Here is a 20,477-nt window from a genome sequence, read left to right as displayed (position 1 = left end):
ATTTCCCGCAGGGCAGTATGTAGGCGTAAATACGCTGGCTAATCACCCTGCTTTCAAATAATGCGCTTTCTCTCTCTATCTCTCTCGAAAGCATTATAGGCGGACTTACCCACTTGGGAGATGTCATCGTCTGGCCTAAAAACGTGCGCCGATCCCGAAGGCAGTGCAACCTAACACAGCGCCTCAAAGCCCCGTTTGTAGCTGTCACGAGAGAAGAACGCAGAAATACGGCACGTGAAGCGCGCGCGCCAGACGTTTCAAAGAGCGACCTTGGCACGAGAGAAGCATAGGTGCGCGCGATCGTGGCCTAATGTTCAATAGATGAGGAAAAAATACGATCGTTGCCTAGTGGCTAAGTTAGCGACCCATCTCCAATTAGCAACGATTTTCTCAAAAGCGTTACGGTAATTGCCGTATGCAGATGGTTTAAATAATATATAATTAAGGAAGGAAGGAAGGAAGGAAGGAAGGAAGGAAGGAAGGAAGGAATGAAAAGTGGAGAAGGAAAGGCAGGGAGGTTAACCAGTTTAGCTTAACCGGTTTGCTACCCTACACATAATTAAACCGTTTTCGTACAGTTTCGCATGCATCTGACTTCGTATCCAGGAAAAATATTTCATCTAATTATTTCCGAGTGAGCTTTTGAAAAGGTTTGAAGCCAATGTGCAATATATAGTTGTGCAAGGTGTCCCTAGGATGCTGCACGTTGGAAGGAGCCCCCTGGTCGGCCAGCGCTGAAAAGAACTCGCGCTAAATTCGCAAGATCTGAGAAATCTGACAATGTGCGTGACCGATAACGAATGAACACGACCCGCGTTGCACGTAGCGAGAAAAAAGAAAAGGCGATTGTTGGGCTTTGGCTCATTCGATTACGTCTACGTACCGTACGTGCCACTTCCGTGTGCGGTTCGTCATTGAACCTGGAGCACCGTGAATCACTATCATACATGGTTACTCGTACTTAAGTTTTCGGTACTTTCATGCCTTGTATAATGCTCGGCTGGCCGCTCGAGTGTTTCTTATGGTTATTTCATTTTCTTCACAATCAGCTTCGATACAGTACTTGTACAGATGAGAAACTTGCTTTAAGTACTGAAGGGAAAAAAAAAAACACGATCATAGTAGCGGGGCACTCGAGAATAATTTTGACCATCTTTAGTTATTCAATGTCTTCGCAATGCACAGTATACGAGGGTTTTTGAGTTTCGAGCGCCCTCATCGAAATGCGGCCGCTGTGGCAAGGTATCGAACCCACGACCTCGGGCTTAGCAGCACGACGCCATAGGTACTAATTAACGCAGAAAGTTGGGCTAGTTGGTGTTCATGCATTTGCTGTGACATAGGTGCTAGCGCTAACAAGACTAACGAAAAAAAAGAAAAGTTGGGACAAGACAGAGCGCTCTGTCCTGTCCCAACTTTTTTTCTCCGTTAGTCTTGTTAGCGATATAGTACCCATGTCACAGCAAATGCATATGTACTAAGTCACCAGGGCGGGTTGCGAATGTGGAGGCTTCAGCTGAAACTCTTTGGCGAACTTCACGAACTTAAAATTCCTTCATGGTGCCAGTTTCAAGTCTGGACTTGCCCCTCTCTACACGCCCTCCGCCAGAAACACCTGCTTCGATGTGGACCAACCCCAGGTCGGCGGCCAGATGTAGACAGTCGGATCTTGGGGCCTCACCACCCGACACTGCTGGACTTCCTCCGCGAATCCGGCGTGTATCTACACGTGCGATTAATTCTTTATGCCAGAAGGCACGCTGTCGCACTAAAAAAAAAAAAAAAAGTTATGGGAATTTGCAACGCAGCACACTGGTTTACAGGTGTGGCCGATATACTATCGATCCGCGTAGTTCTGCCCAAATCGTTCGTCGCGTTACCACTTCGGCCGGCGAGGCACCACTTCCGCGCCTGCGCAACGCACCGGCCATATAACACCGGCTTTGATAGCAGGGACCGATAAAGGACTTTCCCGATGCTTTCCCGATGCATATTTAAGCGGGATGCGTGCCCCCGTGATTCCTTGCTTGCCGTTCGGATCACTGGGACGAAGATCGCGACTGCGCCCATTTTACGAATATTGAAGTAAATTTGGACTTCCTACCCAATGTTGGGACTCGTTATAGCCCAGCTAGCGATGCTCGAATCCGACATAGGTTTACTAGCGCAGCAAGAAGGTGCGACTGTCATCGAACTCTCTCTTGCGTTTTCTGTTCTTCTTTTCTTTCTTTATTGCTGCATGAAGCAGTAACCATTAGGCATATGCAATCCTTCTGCCTAGTAAAAGGTATTTATATTCAACTTGGGGCTGCGCTGCTACCTGACTTGAGCAGGAAACACCACGCGTTAGCTTATCTCGCCCCAACCGTCTAATTCGTTGAACGAGCTCGACTTAATGTGTTTGCGTTATTATTGCCCGCATTAGCTAAAGCCAGCGTGAGCGCATAATTTTCGGTAGCTTGAGAATGCGTCCGCATACATTCCACGTGCCCTTACAAACGCCGTCTTCTGCTAATGACAGACATCGTCTGCTCGCGGGGTGAGCGGACGATTTTCTCACTGCGGCGCGAACTGGAACGCACATGGATATCATCCCGCAGGGCGTTTCGTAACGACGCTTTCTCTCTCTCTCTCGTCTTCCTTACTTTCTCTTCTTATTTCTTTGGCGGGGCTATTTATTTCTTTTGTCAGGTTCTATACGAAGCTCGCGGCAGACAAGAAGCACCCGCCCGAGCGTTCCTCGTGTCCCCATTTCACTGTGCTTTGACTTTCAATGGTTTCCAGGACGCTATTTCTGTATTAAGTCGATCACATATACCTATGTAGCCACCCCCTTGGCTCTTCAACCGCACGCCCAGCGTACAAGCACGTCTGCTCAGTGTCAAACGCGCCACCCCCTTGGCTTTGACTTCCCGTTGGCTGTAAGGCACCCGCACTCTGTGAAATAACATTCGTACAAGTCGTTTGGGCAGCTCGGATGGCCATTTATTTCCAGCGACTGTTGCTCCGTTACTTATTGAGGTGTTTGGTTTATGTTTTTTTGTTGCGGCTATCTACAGCGCCTTCGTAAGGCGTGTAGTAGAAGCGCTAGGAAAGTTGATTGCCGTACCGGCGTGGCAGAAAATGCACTAAGGGAAATGAACATCAAGGGACCGATTACAGGGAGGAGAGAGCGATTGCAGGAACAACAAAACGTGCACTGTTTGATTTAATAAACGCGCAATTCCATCGGTCGCCGCCCAACGCGCCAATGAAATTGCTTTGCTTTTTGTTCCCCCAACGCGCGATACGAACCTCCCATTTGTATATAGAAGACAGCTCGGAATGTTTTTCCGTCTGCATTCACAAATTGTTCGTCTGCGACCCAACGAAGGCGCTTCATTTAGTTCCTCTGCTGCTTCGTGCGACGTGCCTTTCCTCGTTTCTTTGACGTTTTCGTCTTTTGCATGTGCTTTTTCATGCGCACCGCCTGTGAATTGTTTTATCCGGACGAGGCAAATTGAGTCGGTACTGCTATTCCGTTCTCCCGAATTCTGAACCGTTCATTTCTCCAACGGTCCCGCTTGTACGAGGCGTGCCGTGCGACGATTCCCAACTCTTCTTTACCGACCATGTTGGCTCTGCCATCTGCAAACTCTGTTCGTCGTCGTCTGCTGCTGCTGCTGCTGCTGCTTCCAATCGTTTCTGAAGGGATCTCTCTGTGCTGCATCTGAAAAGCGTACTTTATTTTCTTTCTTCTCTTATCGTTCTTGCAAGCCACACCCACTGCCCTATCTTTAAGCAAGGCGCGCTATGCCCCGTACCATCGTGGTGCGGTTGAGGGGAGCCGGACGAGCAAATAAACTGAGAAAGTGACGGCGGCAGCGCGCGGAGAAAGCGAATCAAGAAAACGTAAACATAGCGAAAAGCAAGCAACTGCGAAACTAGGAAGTAGAAATTCCAAGGACGCGCGCCGTCGCTCCACTTCTCCGACGGAGAAGTAGATGAAGAAGAAAGCAGCGGAGGTTTTTCTCCCCTCAAGCTAGACCCTGCGCTGGAGTCGGCACAGGCCACATAGCAAAACCGCACGCTTAGGCCGAAAGATCGCAACACAGAAAAAAGAAGTATCCGAAACATTCTAACATAGAAAAAAAGCAGACGACCATTCTTCATTCTCTCATTCTTTCCATTCTCTTCACTACACCTCGCCCGCGACGCTGTCGTCTGCTTGAAAACTCTCGAAGCCAGAACGGCACTGGAAAGGCCTGCTCTGATTGGCCGAGGTGGCAGCGTATATTCTGGCGTTCTATTCGAACATAAGTTACTCAAGTCGGCTTCAATTTGCAGCCACGTCTTACCAACAACAAATTCAAAATAAAAGATTTACGCGTTCTCTATGAACCTTTGAAAATCAACTTTTTCGTAACATAACGCAAGATATACTGTATTATAGTTTACATATTTACGCAGAGGTGGCGCTACAATCTGTAAACGCAAAATTTTGGTATAAGAATTTGGTAAGTTTTGAACTCGGCATGCATGGAGGGTGCGTGTGCTATTGTGATAAAGGGCTCCGCGTTCTGTCTTGGACTGTAGCGCCAGCTTGTGGCGTTCACCGGAAGCGCGTAAACACGCCGAGAGATCAACGGCACTCGACGACGCGTGCTTTTGAACCCGCGAGTCGACGCCGCGCCGTCTGTTCGGATTTTCGACCCTGGCTCCTCCAACTCTCGCTGAAGTCGTGTTTGGACCCGTGATGGGCGTCGAGGGTGACAGTGCCATGCTGTGCGTGTCGTTTGCGCGCCGCGAGTCAGTGCGGTGAGAAAGTTTTCGCGGAGTTTTGCGATGTCTTCGAAAGTGGCGCCCGGCGCTGGTAGTTCATCGCCATTGCTGCTGCTGCTTCTGCTGTTTTGAGAAGAGCGAAAGCATGGTTCGGCGACTGCCAGCGCATGTGAGGGCGGCGCGGTTTGTGAGTCTCGGACTTTCGATTATCGCTTTCGGTGATAATTGATCGTACCGAGCGGTGAATCTAGCGTCGCCAAATCGGCCCGTACCGCGCTCAACCTGTGTTGACAGAGCTCTGTTTACGCCCCAAAAAGTGCGTGCGCGCTCCCGCCTCGAGTATGTTGTCGTCTGCGTCGTCGTCGGTATCGTCTGCGTCGAAAGAGAACCAGCTCTTCCAGGCTGTACGCAATGAGGATATTCCGGCGATTCTGCGGACACTTTCTAAAAAGAAGGGCCTCAGGACGCCGAAAAGTAAGTTTTGACATTTTTGCTTACTCGCTGGCGCTTTGCCGTAAGAGCGTCGTTTATACTTACTGCCGCAAAGTGCTTTTGTCGGAGTTTTCTCCAACTCCCTTAATTAGCTTTTCGTCTGCTCACTTGAATCTTTAACGTAACGGGTATGTAGTTTCTGAACAGAAACTCTGCTGCAATTGTCATTCTCTGATCAATTATGATTAGCTTGTAGTAATTTCTGCAACAATTATGTTGGGCTTTGCTACGATTATCTTGATTCTTACATTTGTTTTTTTTATTAATTTTATTTTTTAAGTGTAATAAACACAGTTCACCCTTAAAAGCGTACTCTGCGAGTATGATCACTTGATCACTGGCTTTAGCAAACTCGAGCTTGAATGACGTTCAAAAACTGGCCGGTCACATATAAACTTGATGAAAGTTCGTATGGCGTTGAGAGCAGCTGCGGTCAGTCCTGTTCGTTCGACAGTTCGGTACGTTTCGTCATCGCTGCAGGCGAAACCGGGAGCGTAAACTTTTATTTTCAAATCAACAAGATTTGAGTCCGGCGTCTCTTTAGTGGGTCTGGGATGGGTCTGGGCACCCGCCGCGGACGCGGTTCCGAGACCTTGTCTCGAAGCGGCTTCCTCGGCTAGCTGGACGGCCCGTGCTGTCAGGTTCGAGCTGAGCAGTGCGGTCTTCCAGCGTGACCGGAGGCTGGCGGAAAGGTATATCATTTACAGGTGCACGCGGCGCGCTGGGGACAGTTGAGTTGATAGCATGTCGAGTTTGCGCATTCGCGTTGAAAACTGTACTATACTGCTGGTCGTCACATCGGCGCAGTTTGACCGAACATTGTACTACTTCGTTTTAACTTACCGTTTTATTAACCAGCCGGTTTGTTCTCTGCTAACGCATGACCTGAAATTGCGTCGCCATCTGTTATGCCGGCAGGCTGTGTACGCACCTGGCAGGTGCGCTTGTGCGTTGATTTGTGTCGCATCACCGACAGCGCGTGTTGAAGAATCAGAGGTGACGAAAAAAACGAGTGATGTTAAACACCCTGCAAATCATGTAGACAGAACATATACGTTACCTTACAGTCTCGCTAAACGAAAGATTGCTTCCCGCATTTAGAGCGCGCGCACAACACACACACACACACACACACACACACACACACACACACACACACACACACACACACACACACACACACACACACACACACACACACACACACACACACACACACACACACACACACACACACACACACACACACACACACACACACGTGCAAGCTACATCGAGAGGCAACTGCTTTGCAGGAAATGGTGTCGACAACGGCATATTGCAGTAAAGGCCTCCACTCACAAATCGCGGAAAAAATGTATTTCCTCTTTTTCATCTCTTGTTCGGTAACTCCTGCTTCTGCTTAAAAGAATAAATAGCCTTCCATTATGAAAAGTGTAGGGGTCGCCTGCGGGCAAATCCAATTACAAGACAGACAGACATGAACAATTTATTTATTAAGCGAAATAGAAGCACTCAGTCCAAGTGTTTTCGCCTGTCTAGTGAAGCTTAATTAATGCCAGGGATGAAGACGGCCGAAACCGCAATCTGCGTGGACTCACCGAGACTCACAGCTTCATACGTCTTCTATGATCGGTGCTTTCTTCCGGCTTGGCAGTGAATATTTTTATTGCGATACTAATTATATGGACGCTCCAGGCGCATTTCTGCCGTCGCCGTGAGGTTCCATATAAAGTCCAAGGGCGATAAATTCGTCGCCGCGCGCCGTATGCAGTATGTGCGAGTGGAAGCGTGCGAGGGTGAGCCGGGGATCGCGGCTCAATGTCGCGCACGCAAGGGAGATAAGCGGGGAGGAAGCTCGCCGTCTTCCGTCGCGCGCAATGCTCCGGGGTGGAGGATAGGGCAGGGGTGCATTCTACTCCGGGTCGCTGTATCTTAAACCCATCTGCGCCGTGGACGAAGTCTGCCGCGGGTTGTCTTTCCGCGGCTTAGTTCGCGTTGATGCGAGGCGCAGCACGAAGGTCAATTCGCTCGCTGCTGCTGCCGCGCTTCCTCACTCCAGCGTTTTGACAGCGAGTATCCGCGGTCACCGAGGGAGATGTGTTCATGTTTGATTGTGCGGGCGTGACACCATGCTTGTTAATTTGTTTAGTATGCCTACGTTTCCTTCGTATATATAGATGGTCACTAATTTGCTATCGCAATCGATGCTTCGCCTTTCGGGCGAAACTGCCACTTTTTTTCTGAACAAGTGAGTGTTTAAGCAAAAGATGTGCCCTCAAGCGACCGCGAGAATCTTAATTCCGTTATCCCGCCTGAACAAGTGAGCTCAGACGGCAGGTCTTGAACAAGTCGCCGGAAAACGGACAGTTTCTTTTTTTCCGATTATGTCACTTACGGTGTATTTTCCCTTTCCTTTTCCACCTTATAGACTAATTTCAAGTATATTGTGGCTATGGACCACATAATGGCCCACCCGGATACATCGTTCTCAAGGGCCAGAGGAAATAATCATATTATTCAACATTTGTATAACTTGAGAAACAACTAAGGATTGGCACTGAAATAAAAATACAAAAGAAAGTGACCTTTATTGTGAGCCAATGTGGGAACTTGGCAAGTTTGAAGAACTTTTACTAAGGTATTGCGAATCAAATACGAAAGAGCGAGAGAGAAAACATTGAAATGCGTGGTGTCACATCGACGTACCGACGCTATGGTTTTGCCGAGAAATTCTCAAAAAGAAATTTAGGCCTTCATTTTATTTGATAATTATGAACATTTTACGCGAAATTACCCAAAATAGACTTTTGGAAGAATGCCATCATACAGTTCATCTAAGTTAAACTACGACAAGTACGACCGCGACGACGGCACGATGACAATGATGGTTCCGAGAACGGCACGACGGCTCAGACGTCACGGACCGGGGGTCGAATCACGATTGGCAGCGAATAGCTACTTTTGTAGCGATTTCTGTATACGTCTAGAAAACGGGGCTGATGAACACGGTGAGGCTTGCAACAGACGCCACAGTATCCTTACAGCCGTCGTTGCTGTAACTCTACCAAAGAGATGATAACTAGAAAAGAGCAAAGCTATATCATGTCCAAAAAAAAAAAAAGTTACAAGCGTGATGGTAGTACCGTCGAGGTTCCACCATAATTTCGCTTTCCATCGCCTATAATGAGTTCCAACGCGGCGCACCGTTACCGGGCAGAGGCCTGTGCAGCGTCTCTTCTGACGTGAATTTGTAAACTTACGCCTCCCATTCTTGTAACGGCGTGAACGGAGAACAGAGGCCATAGAGTGAGGGCGCTTGATATATCTGCGATCCGGGCTTGAAGATGAATAAGAGAGGGAAAGGGTGTACGCGAAGGTGAGAGAGAAAGACGCGAATATACAAGGCGCCCACGTGCCCAAGTTTAGTCCCCTCACTCGGTCCGCACCAACCTCTATAGGATGCGTGTCGGTTTCCCTTTGGCACAGAGTGCGTAGACCTCGCGTGTAGTAGCGCCCGTCTTGTGTGTAGTACGGCTGCGCAGAAGCTCACCGCGCGGTCCTCCAAAACTAGTGCCGAACCCCGCGCGCAAGAGCCGTGCCGCCGCTCGAAGTCTAAAATTAAAGCTACTTCCGTCTCACCGTAAAGGAGAAGAGGATAAAGAATCGGGGAAGGGGGGGGGGATGAAATAAATAAAACGATACGCGCGTTTTGTTTTCTTCCTTCGTAGGCAGGCGGCACTGCCTAGGGTCCCGTTTCGGCTCGCCGTGCCTACACCACCGTGGAGAGGGGAGCGCCTGTGGCGGGAGTTTTGTTTGGCGTGTATGCCACTGCGGCAGCTGTGCCCGTGGCAGGCTGCGAGCATGGTGCGGTGCGCACACGTGTTTCTCACCTGGCGATCTCTTGCGCTTTGCCGGTCGAGGGTAGCGCTTGCCCACAACCGGCTTTATTAGAGTGGTCGTGCGCTTGCCGTTCACTCGTTCGGAGGCACCTCGATGTCCTCGACTCGGCGGGAATTCAAGCCCATCGCGGCCACAGGTTGCCGCTTGGTCTTAAGAAAGTGCTCGAAATCGTACGGTATTCCACTCCGCTTGAGCGAAGATTTAATTCGCGCGAAGTCGTCTCAAATTCTCCGAGGGTGTTGTTACGTTGGAATTTCTGCTAAATATTGCGGATTGAATTGTACGCATGCAGACTGAATTGGACCGGCAACCAGCCTGTTGACTGTTGGTTCAGATATTATGTATGTATTCACCAAAAATGAATAGAAAAAGATGACCGCCCGGCCGACCAATTGATTGATTGATTGATTGATTGATTGATAAAATAAGTCCGAGTTGAACAAACTCAGCATGAGGCAAACTTCTATTTCGCAAACTTTTTCGCAACCGGGTCACCATACCCGATTTGTGAAGTTTTCCGGCGGTATATTATTCCTCAATGGCACCAGATCTTACGCTGTTGTACTTTTCTTCAAGAACTGTTGCCGTGACGGAGGGAGAAGGAGGGGAGAGGAATTAGAGGAGAGCGCGCGAACTATTCAACTGAGGCGCCCCGATTGCCCTAGAGTCATCAAAGCCAGAGGATCGGCGCTCGACACCAGCCGATTAGGCGGCATCAATGCGCGTACAGTGAGGTCACTGCAATGTGCCCGACGTTTGTTGCAGTTGTAACGAAGCGGTCAGTAAATGCTTCGAGTTTCCATATGGTTTAGGTCTCAGAGGGACATTGATAAGTTTGCATTAGTTAATTGTTTTGTCAAAACTCCACATTTACTGCTTTGTCAAGAAATAACTAAATACTGATCGAAAAAATTAAAGCGAGTATTATCGTTCCTCAAAACTCCACATTTACTGCTTTGTCAAGAAATAACTAAATACTGATCGAAAAAATTAAAGCGAGTATTATCGTTCTGATTTTCGGTTCGAAACCTCATAGCCGGTACGTCAGTTTGACGTCATGAATTTCGCAGTATTTTCTCATACTTAGCCCATTGCAGAGCAGTAAAAGTTCTCAAAGCCATAGCAGCGTTCAGTCTCTGATTCCTTTAGAATAGAATGTAGTCGATGTTTACCGTTTAGAGCCCACTAAGCGCGAGCAGGCGCATTCAAAATCTGTGACGTCATAGCTAGCTTGTACCGGAGCTTCAAGGTGGCGGCGCCACCCGCCTTTACTTCTCTCATGTTTTTTCTGGTTTGTCAAGCATCTTCCTACCGTAAGAAACGGCTTTGTTGGTATTATCCCAAGTCACTGTACTAGTATAGCCCAATTTTCTTTCGCTTTAGTGCCCGTATGATGGAAATCTGTTGTACGGGCGTTTCAGTTACTGACGCTTCAGTTACAAAACTTCGAACGACAGGATGTTGAGCTAGTTTGTAGGGTTTCATGTTAGAAAACAGGTAGGCGGGCAGATACTGACGCAATAAGAGGGAAACGGACAACACAAATGCCCGTGTCTGTCACGCCTACTGTATTTCTAACAACTTTTTTTTTTATTTTTGTTTCCTGTGAAGGTTCGTTAACGTCAACTATCGCTGTATATAGCTGTCACTGCTGATGCAGCAGACGTATACATCTTCAGTTACGCAGGACGCGGGGCGTGAAAGGCCTCGCGACGTGGTAAAAAAAAAGTGGGGGGGGGGGGGGGGCGGGGCAGGGGGCCAAGGATTTTTCAGCTGCGAGCGCGCAGAAAGTCGCGGCTTCTTCATGCGGCTTGATTGTCGACGAGTAGCGCAGCAACACGAGCACAGTTGACGAAGCCTTGGCGCCACAAATATCATCGAGGTTAGGCCGCCCATGGGCGGTCTCATGGGTATTCGTGAGAGAGGGAGAACAAGCGTTATTTAAATGTTGCTTCGCAGAGCAGCGCTCTGCAGGACGTCCCAAGAGGCGAATTCGATTCCGGTTTATTTACGATGTACAGAAAAGAAGAAAACGCTGTTCTTTATGTTTCGCTTAGTTCCCTGTAAATTGTGGCTGTATTGTGATACTCGTTGTAGACGGCTAGCGCGATGACAGTAAAGTGTACAGAAGCCTCGTTATAATTCTGACGAATCCGGCGAAGACAGCTTCGCGAAGACAGAATCGAAGTCACAAACGATGCAGACTACTTGCTAGAGTGGCCTATACAGTACACTCATTGCTGCCCAAACAAGATGGTGGCCTGCCTGCAAGTACACTGGAAGCTTGGCGGGTAGCTCGTCTGCCCACAAGAAAACGCAGAAGAGACATTTTATGCGATGGAAGTAAGCTCTTTTTATAGATTCGTACGCACAAAGTTTCAAAGTGTAACGATAGCATTTCTCCTTTCCAGCTAATCTCTCTCTCTCTCTCTCATCCTTTTGGCGACATAAGGGGGCGTGTTGTCGCAGCGGCGTTTCCAAATGTGTGCTGTTACTCGAAGCTGTCTTCTTGGCAGTCAAAGTAGACTGGCTTCAGCGCCGGCCAGAATTGGCACGAATCCTGTATTGGTGGAAAAAGAATAACAAAAGCATCTATGCTTCAGTTGAAATAAAGTATAGATGGAAGGCGTTACGTGCTAGCTCATTGCCCCCCTCTTCCGCACGATCGCCGTCCCTTCAGGCGCACCAAACGGTACATCAAACAATTAATGCGCAAAGTTGATCGGTAGCGACATTCTATGCCTTCGCGCGTAGGAATAATGGGCGAACGTATAGAGGGCAGCAGGTTTTCGTCGAGCTTCACCGTACGGTCTCGCTTTAGTGGCTTCCTCTACTCCCTCAGCGCCGTACTCTCGAGGCCCCATGGGGGCGCAGCGGGTTCCGCCTCAGTCCGGAGTTTTGATGACTCCCCGGCTTTATGAAGAGCTTCTTTCTGTCAGTAAGTTCCAGCGAGGCAGCTGCTGCCGTCTCTCCCCAACCCTACCGTCGTCGTCTTCGGGGCTGCGATGTTTTCGTCGGCGTCGAAGCTAAGATAAATAGAAACCGCCGCTGCAGTTGGTCGTAAAAAACACACGCCACAGATGGTTCCTCCTCGTTCGGCGCTGCAGGGTGGCGGGGTGCGCCCGTGAAGCGGTTCTTTTATTCGCTCGTCTTCAGTGCGGCCTTCCAAAAGGGTGCAACTGCTGCGCCCAAGCGCGTCGTCTGTTCCGGAGGCGTCGCGAATCGTCTGCGGCAGCCAGGTTGTCTTTTGTTTTTCGTCTGCTAAATTTGTGTTCCGTCTGCTCTGTTCGTCTGTTCGCACTAAAGACTGCAGCCGCCTCCTTTATTCCGCTAATTTTTTGTTGGTCTACTACACTCGTCTGCTTACTTCGAAGGATATACTCCGGCTGGAGATATCTTAGTCTAGAATTGTGAGGGTGGAATGTCTGCTGCACACTGCACTGATAGCAGTATTAAGTGTTTATAAGCGCAGTTTTCACGCATTATTATAATATTATTATTATTCTTTTTACTAGCGCTTTTCTGTTTGTCTAACGTGATCGTACCAGGTAATGTTTCATTGTTTGCTTACGGGACCACCGTTAGCAGTGTGTTGCGATTTGGGGCGTCTGCGGTATTTTCCTTTGCCATCTTGGTTACGATATGGTCTTGGTTTGTATTGCGGCAGGAACGATCGAGTGACATAAAACGAAGCAGACGACGAGCCGCTAGCCTGACGATTTTCTGAGTTGTATATCTGAGTGCACATGTTTAGTTTGCTATCGATGGGCTGTTCGTTATCGATGCCTGCAGCCAGAAAAGTCAGCGCTTGTTCTCCCTGATGACAGATTGAAAACAATTTTTTCTCGTGTAAATTGTAAACTCGGACGCCCAAATTCTTTGCCAAAGATTTCCCTCTCTTTCTATTACCTATATATATGCACGTTTGTTTGTGTGACTTGATGAAACCGTTTGTAGGAATCAATCTATGCCATGGTCCTGAAAGTTATATACCATACTGCTTCGGATGCGTGCTTTAATCTTCCCCAAAAGGAAATTGAGGCATTGATACCGGTGCTTAGCTGTGATGCTTGTTGCAGCATTCGTACGTGGATAGATGGATGGATGTTATGAGCGTTCGCTTTGGAATGGGGTGGCGGGTTGCGCCACTAAGCTCTTGTTATTATATTGACTAATGTCCCACCTATGCTAAAAAAAAGAAGAAAAAGAAAGAAAAGGGAACAAAAGAAACCACAAAGAATTCACATCAGCAAACTTTCTTAACCCCTATTGGGAACACTGTTTTTGTGCACCTTCGTTGTTTGTCGTTTTCCTGCTTTTCTTCTTCCAATCGTCTCTTACTAATCTCTACTGCGGGCATGTTTAATTTCCCCCTGCTCTCGCTGAACCTAAGGGCTTCAAAGAAGCCAGAGGTGCCTAATCGACCGCTGGGCAGATATCTTCACATTCTAAGAAAACATGCTCCATCGTTTTTCGTAGTTTTACCGGAGCAAGCACATGCTTCTTCTTCCTTGTATCTCGCATTATAAGTGAGTGTGCTAAGGCATCCTGATCTCGCTTCGAAAAGTAATGAGCTTCTCTTTGAGTTATCATAAATTGTTTCTTACCAGATTTCGTTTTATCTCTTAAGTAGTTACTCATATCAGATTTCTTTACCATTGCCACCACCCATGAGATTATCTCAGTCTCTCATCCAAGTTGACAGCGCCTCTTTCGTCTTGAGTTCGGTACAGCTTATTTTAATATATCTAAGTTAATTAAATACTGGGACTTTACGTGCCAAAACCACGGTGTGACTATGATAAGTTAAATGCTGGCTTAGAAAATATCCTAAGGTGGTGTAATGGTAACATGTTATCAATTAATGCAACTAAGACTAAATTTGTTGTATTCTCTTCAAGTCAGCGAAACACACCATCCATTCCACGTATCACTTTTGGTCCTCACCGCCTTCCTCCAAGTTCATGTTCATCTTTCCTAGGTATTCTACTTTATTGTAATTTGAAATATCACAATCGTATTGCTCACATAAAAAAAGAAAATAGCTTATAGTATACGCATCTTAATCAAAACACGCCCTTACTTCACACGTACCACGTTACTCTCACTTTACCACTGTTTTGTCCACTCTCACATTACTTATGGCATAATATATTGGGGAAACACCTATAATACTCATATTGCGTCTCTCCAGGCAGTTCAGAACCAAGCCACAAGAATAATTACTTGCAGCCCACGCTTTTCTAATGCCACTTCCTTACTACAGGAGAATAACATCCTTACCATTCCCGGGCTCACTAAATGCAACCTAGGTATTTTTTTCTACAGATTTGTGAATAATGAGCTACCATCGATCCAATTTTCACCATCTAACCTGATGATTCATAGTACCAGCATATTTGCGTTGAAAAACAATTTTCTTTTACCAAGAATCCGCACTAACTATGGTAAACAGACTGTATAATTCACTTCCATATCAATATGGAACACTCTTCCTTTCATAATGAGAAACACAATATGTTTATCACAATTTAAAAGAGAACTAAAAATGCATTTATTATTGAAGGATTAACGACAAGGATTACTGTATTCGGTCTTTGTTCGCTTTTTTCCTTCTTCTATTTTTTTTGTTGTTGTAAATAAACTGTTAGTATTTTGTTGCCGCACAATTTTTCCTGCTACTATGGGATATGCTAAACCTTGTTATTATTTGTAATCAATTCTGTATTTTGTTCTGTAACCGTTCTTTTCAATACTTGTATTATATGCTACTGTTGCTTTGAGATGTTAACTATAATAACTGTTCTTGTACAGGAGGTCCCGATACAGTCTTTCGCTATGGGACAGCCTTCTGCATACTAAATACTTGTAATGTGACCCAACTTCTAATAATAAATTCTGATTCTGAGGCACGCTGTATATTGGGTGACTCTGGGTTAATTTTGACCACCTGTGTTACTTTTGCCTGCACCCAATGCATGGTACATGGGTGTTTCTTCTTCTATATTTTTTTGCATTTTGCCCTCATCGAAATGCGGCCACCGTGGCCGCGATTCGATCCCGCAACCTCGAATTTAGCAGCGCGACACCAAATCCACTACGCCACCACGGCAGGTGGAATATATGTTACTTTGTACATGAATTCCCGGCGTCTGAACGAGTCTCTTCAGCTCCTTCAGGATATACCATATCTAGGAGCTATGTTGATGGGATATGAAAATCGAAAGAAAAGTGTTCGTTTGTAGAGAGCGAGGAGCTGGGCCGGAAGTTGAACGAGCTGGTGAATTTTGATTGCTTGCAGCTGGCAGTATATCTTGAATCTGTAGGGACGCCTGACTCGCTTGGTTATCACAGAAAAAAAAGCTCTTCAAGACGGGACACAGGGAAAGAACCACACACGCACACACTCCGCTGTGTGCGTGTGCTTCTTCCCTTGTGTCCCGACCTGAAGCGCTTTCTTCTGTGATAATGAACCAACTACCCCGGCAGTCAATGCTTGCGATCTCTTGGTTGGTTTTACTCGCATGATTCTTGCGTCTTCTGCTTTTCAGCTTCTCCGCATAACACACACGCGGCAGACGTATTGTAGTTGCTACGATGAGAGATGGCGCGGGTGTTCCCATGTTATCGCCGCGTGGTGGCGTGCGTATTTGGTTCCTGTTAAAGTTCCTGTTAGAGTTACTGTATATGCTACGTTTGGTAGCATATACAGTAACTCTAGTTCCCGTCCTTCGGCTGCGGGACATCGGCGAGCTACTCACCAAGTGGCGCGCTCTGCGGGAGGATCGCCCGGGTGCGCTCCCGTTCGCGTGACTGTACACACGTGTTGAGCATGGGTGAAAATTCGCTGGTAACCTTGCATGTCTTGATTCCTCTGCGCGTCTCTTTAGGGAACTACTCCTTGCGAGTATTTCGGCTAGCTGTTGTTCTCGTATAGAAGTTGCAATAAATGCCATTTTTCTGTTGGCATTGTTGTGGTTGTCGCATCCGTTGTTACCAAGAGCATGCGGTACCCCTCAAATACTATAGGATCCGTATGCAGCAGTTCGGTTCTTGCATGTTATTCCCGGCCGTCGCCGTCTGCCCAGCGTGTTACGTCATGGCATTAGACATACCACATGCATCAAACGTACACGTGATTGAGTCAAGCTCAGAACGGCTTGATCTAGACTGATGAACAGAGGAAACGCGACGTCTCCAAACCGTCCGCGCGTAGCTGAGGGAGAAAGGGAAAGCGGCCCCCCATTATCGTCGTCACACTCTCCCGACCACAGTCCACTCCGGACCCCGCGCTCCCTCGGGAAGTCCTTCCGCGCGCGTCTCTTCCAGTCAGCCCTGGGTAGGGTGGCTAGAACCCTGGGCAACAAACACGCTCCATTAGCAGACGACGCGCCGCCGTCGGCTGTCGCGTAGCGCAGACGAACCCTTCGAATGAGTTGTCGTCTGCTTCCGCTGTGTGCGTCAGCTTGTGTCTCCCACTTGATGAGCGGACGCCCGACTGACCATTGTCACTGAATTCACTTGATCCTTTATCGGGTTCCCTGCTTAGCTTAACACGTGGCCAACGCGCAATGAGGTAATGAGATTGAAGCTTTTGTAAACGGGAGTGTAAGTTACGCGTGTTCCTAATAGTGTCGGGTAAATGCAACTTTGTTGCGTGTTTGCCGTCACAAACAGGTGCGTTGTAGATACCTGATTACATATTATTCGCTCTGCCGAAAAAAGGCTGAGAATGTATTTTCTTTGTTCCTTGCCCCCCCCTAGTTTGTTTTCGTTTTTCGCGTTTTTAATGCTCAGCGCAATAAGCACAGTCCTTTAGCAGACGGCGCGCCGTTGGCTCGCAGCGCGGCCTAACCGTCCGTGCGAGTCGTTGCCATTGCCGTCTGCTACGACATTTTACTTCCGTTGTGCGTCGTCTGCTGTCTCACATTTGACGAGCGGGCGGCCGGCTTACTGTTGCCACCAAATTCGCCAAATACGTTGCTCAGGACGATCTGTAATTACGTTAAGCAAATCTCCATCTGTTATGGAGTTGGTCTAACACTTGTTTCCAGGATGTGCGCAGATATCCAAGTTCGGCCCCGCATGTCCGGTGACCATATTTAATTTTGAGCAAAAAAATATATCTTGCTGCTCGAATGCCAGGAGAGACGAAATCAATTTTAGTGTGGCGAAAAACAAAAACAAACAAAAGCCCTGTCCTCACGAAAAAATATGGAAGCGCCAGGTCAGTCAGCAGCGATACTTTTTTTTTTTAGAATTTTGCCGCATTTTGGTTAGCTCCCCTTAAAAGGTGTTGTGGCTACGGCTTTTAAAAAGCACTTAGTGACAGAGTACTGGTCGATGGCATCGATTCAGATTAGTTATTAAATAGTATGGTCCCTATGGATGGGAAGAAAAAGAAATCGTGTGAACGGAACATCGCAAAATATTGGTCAAAGCCGATACATTTTTTTTCTCCGTATCTGTGATGAGAATGGTTCTCCAAATATGTCAGACTGTTGCTATGAAAAGTCGTTGAAATTTCAGGCACTGAAAATGCACGAGAAGCGCTCAAGTTTAGGCCTATTGAAAAATCTTGAAAAAGAGATATCCTCAAGTTTCTTTAAAACTTACCAAATTAAGTCTGTTGACCTGCATGGTATACAGGGCAGCGCTAAAGACACGGAAATGACTAAAAGGAAAAAGACAAGAGCACCACTCGTCCTGTCTCCTTCCTTCTAGTCCATCTCCTTATTCAGCGCTTCTATCATGGATGCATATACCAATGAGCTCGCCTTCAATAAACCCTCAAGCTATTGAGTTGAACTATAACGTAATCCGGAAAAACATGTTGTATCATTTCTTTCGTGTCGAAATCACAGAGCGAGAAACGTGACCGAATAAACGGTATACCGCCGTGTACGTGGGCCGCGCATGCTCGTGGTTTCAGGTTCCTTTCTTTTTCTTTCTTTCTTTTTTTTTGCGACATCAAAATGCTTCAGGATGGGATTGGAAAGCGAGGATTGACAAGACAGAAAATATTTGGCGTGAAAACACTTAGACAGGAATGGCAATATCCGTGCATGGGCGCAGCGCGGCAGAACGGTGGGGCATTGTCACGTGGTGTGGAATGTGGACCTGCCGCAAGTTGTTTTTTTCATTCACTTTCATTTCTATTAATTTATCATTTCTTTAATGCATTTAAATCTCCATCTGTTATGGAGTTGGTCTAACACTTGTTTCTAGGATGTGCTCAGATATCCAAGTTCGGCCCCGCATGTCCGGTGACCATCTTTAATTTTGAGCAAAAATTATATATCTTGCTGCTCGAATGCCAGGAGAGACGAAATCAATTCTACTGTGGCGAGAAACAAAAAGAAAAGCCCTGTCCTCACTAAAAAAATATGGAAGCGCCAGGGCAGTCAGAAGCGATTTTTTTTTTAATTTTGCCGCGTTTTAGTTAGCTCTACCGAAAAGGTGTTGATATATATATATATATATTATTATTATTATTATTATTATTATTATTATACACACACGCACATACACACACACACACACACAGGGTGCCCCAGCCAACTTGGACCACGATTTTAAATATACCCAAGAGCTATAGAGAAATCGTACCGACTGCATAGTAGCCGTAGTCGTATGTACTTACGGCCAGCATTTGTTCATCACGATGTATTTGTTAATGACTTTTAATGAGTGAACTTTTTAATTATGGCTTCAATCGTTAACATGGCAATTACAAAGTTCTAGGGTTGTCACGAGCTTTCTTATATATATATATATATATATATATATGTGTGTGTGTGTTGAACAACGTTATATATGTTCACCGGAAATGCGTGGCCGAACTTATCTGAACACGCCCCTTTTTCACACATTGGTTTCAATGTAGCTCTTTGCATGTGCAGTTAGCTGCAAAAGTTTGCGGGATGCGAGTTCCACGACAAATGTTAATTTCTGCGCCTGTTAAGGTATCACGCCTCTAATTTGACGAATAACTGCTTAGGTCGCAAGATCCACGGGTCGCGCAACCTTTTGAGCGGACTCATTTGTTCTATAGGATACGGTTGTGTGGCCGCCCCCCGAGATCCACCGGGAACGTGCGCGTGTCGGGTATACGCGCAACGTCAACGCATATGTCCCACGTTATTGTGAAACCCACATAAAAAAGGTTTGCGTTACGAGTGCGTCGGTCTGCCGCCAATTTAATGCTTCGGCCTCACATGAAAAAAACGAACGCTGCCAAAGAACGCAGCTTTGTACACAGAAACGTTTAACAACGCGGTTGACCTCTGCGAGCTCTAGTTAGTTCTTGTGCCAGCCTACCTGTTGTGTCGTCAGGGTAACTGACATCGCAGATTGGTAGCGGAATCGAACAGACGATGCACCAACTAACTGCTGGAGCAGTTTGCAGAGGATACCGCCCGACACGCCGTCCTTTGCGGTTGTAGTGTCGTCTGGTTGACAGCGCCGTCTGCTTCTGTCAGGGCCGCCGGCATACGGGCGTCTTTTGGCATGAAAATGACGTGCCGCGCGCGCTCCCCCCCTCCCCCCCCCCCCAAAAAAAAAGGAAAGGAAGGAAGAAAGATAAAGAAAAGCAACCAAACTGGTAAAATTCGTGGAAGACTGCGTAGAAAGTTAGCGAGCACACAAACGGACATAAACGAAAAGAAGGAAAAAAAGGAATACGGCATCGCACGGCTGCAAGAAAGAGCGAGCTCCCGTGCATAGCGGGGAAGCTCTCGGGGCTGGCGGGAGGGGCCGGGTGTCGTTCTGGGAAACGCATAGATCCTGACGCCACACACCATAGTCGCCGCCGCGTCGTCTGCTGTTCACTGCTGGGGCAACGTTTCCTCCCGTTTGGTCGTTTTCGCCCGCTGCTTTTATCTTCCTTTTCCTTTTTCTTTCTTTCATACTTTTTTTCAGACGAATCGGCTGGTGGCTTTGTTATCTGTTAAGGCGGTGGTGCGCTGGAGGGTTCCCCTGCGCTCGAGGCTTTCCGCTGACCCGTCACAGACCCTTCGAGTGGTGCATGGCGGCGTGTTGCGCGTAGTTTTCTTTATCGTTATCGTTTTTCAAAAGTGCTCTTTTTTTTTTTTTTTTAACCGTCGCCTGCAAGCATTGTCGTGTCTCCCGTTGAGTAGTTCACCGCCTTGAACCCGTGTTCAGCTTAGCTTTTACCGTATAGCCGTCTGGAATGTGTCTGCGTTATGGTTTGGTGTATGAGCCTGCTCTTTTGTGCGGCCTGACGTGTACCGCGCCTCAAGCTGTTGCCGGAGCTGTGTGTCGTGCACGGCCTCGCGAAGAATGGCGTAGCGTTACTTATG

At 47.3% G+C, this 20,477-nt stretch overlaps 1 protein-coding gene across 1 annotated transcript in view; it reads left to right on the top strand.

Annotated features, from left to right (window-relative positions):
- Positions 1–4,660: 4,660 nt before the first annotated feature.
- The window catches only part of LOC126525578 (caskin-2-like), a 342,542-nt gene continuing 326,725 nt past the window's right edge, over positions 4,661–20,477 (top strand). The window contains exon 1 of the mRNA XM_050173505.3: positions 4,661–5,235. Within this exon, the coding sequence (XP_050029462.1) occupies positions 5,103–5,235 (133 nt within the window). The 5' untranslated portion in view covers positions 4,661–5,102. The remainder of the gene's footprint in view (positions 5,236–20,477) is intronic.

The sequence above is a fragment of the Dermacentor andersoni genome, chromosome 8 (assembly GCF_023375885.2).
Source record: "Dermacentor andersoni chromosome 8, qqDerAnde1_hic_scaffold, whole genome shotgun sequence".
Lineage (NCBI taxonomy): Eukaryota > Metazoa > Arthropoda > Arachnida > Ixodida > Ixodidae > Dermacentor > Dermacentor andersoni.
The sequence above is the reverse complement of the archived record's forward strand: the minus strand, read 5'-3'. Positions and strand labels throughout refer to the sequence as shown.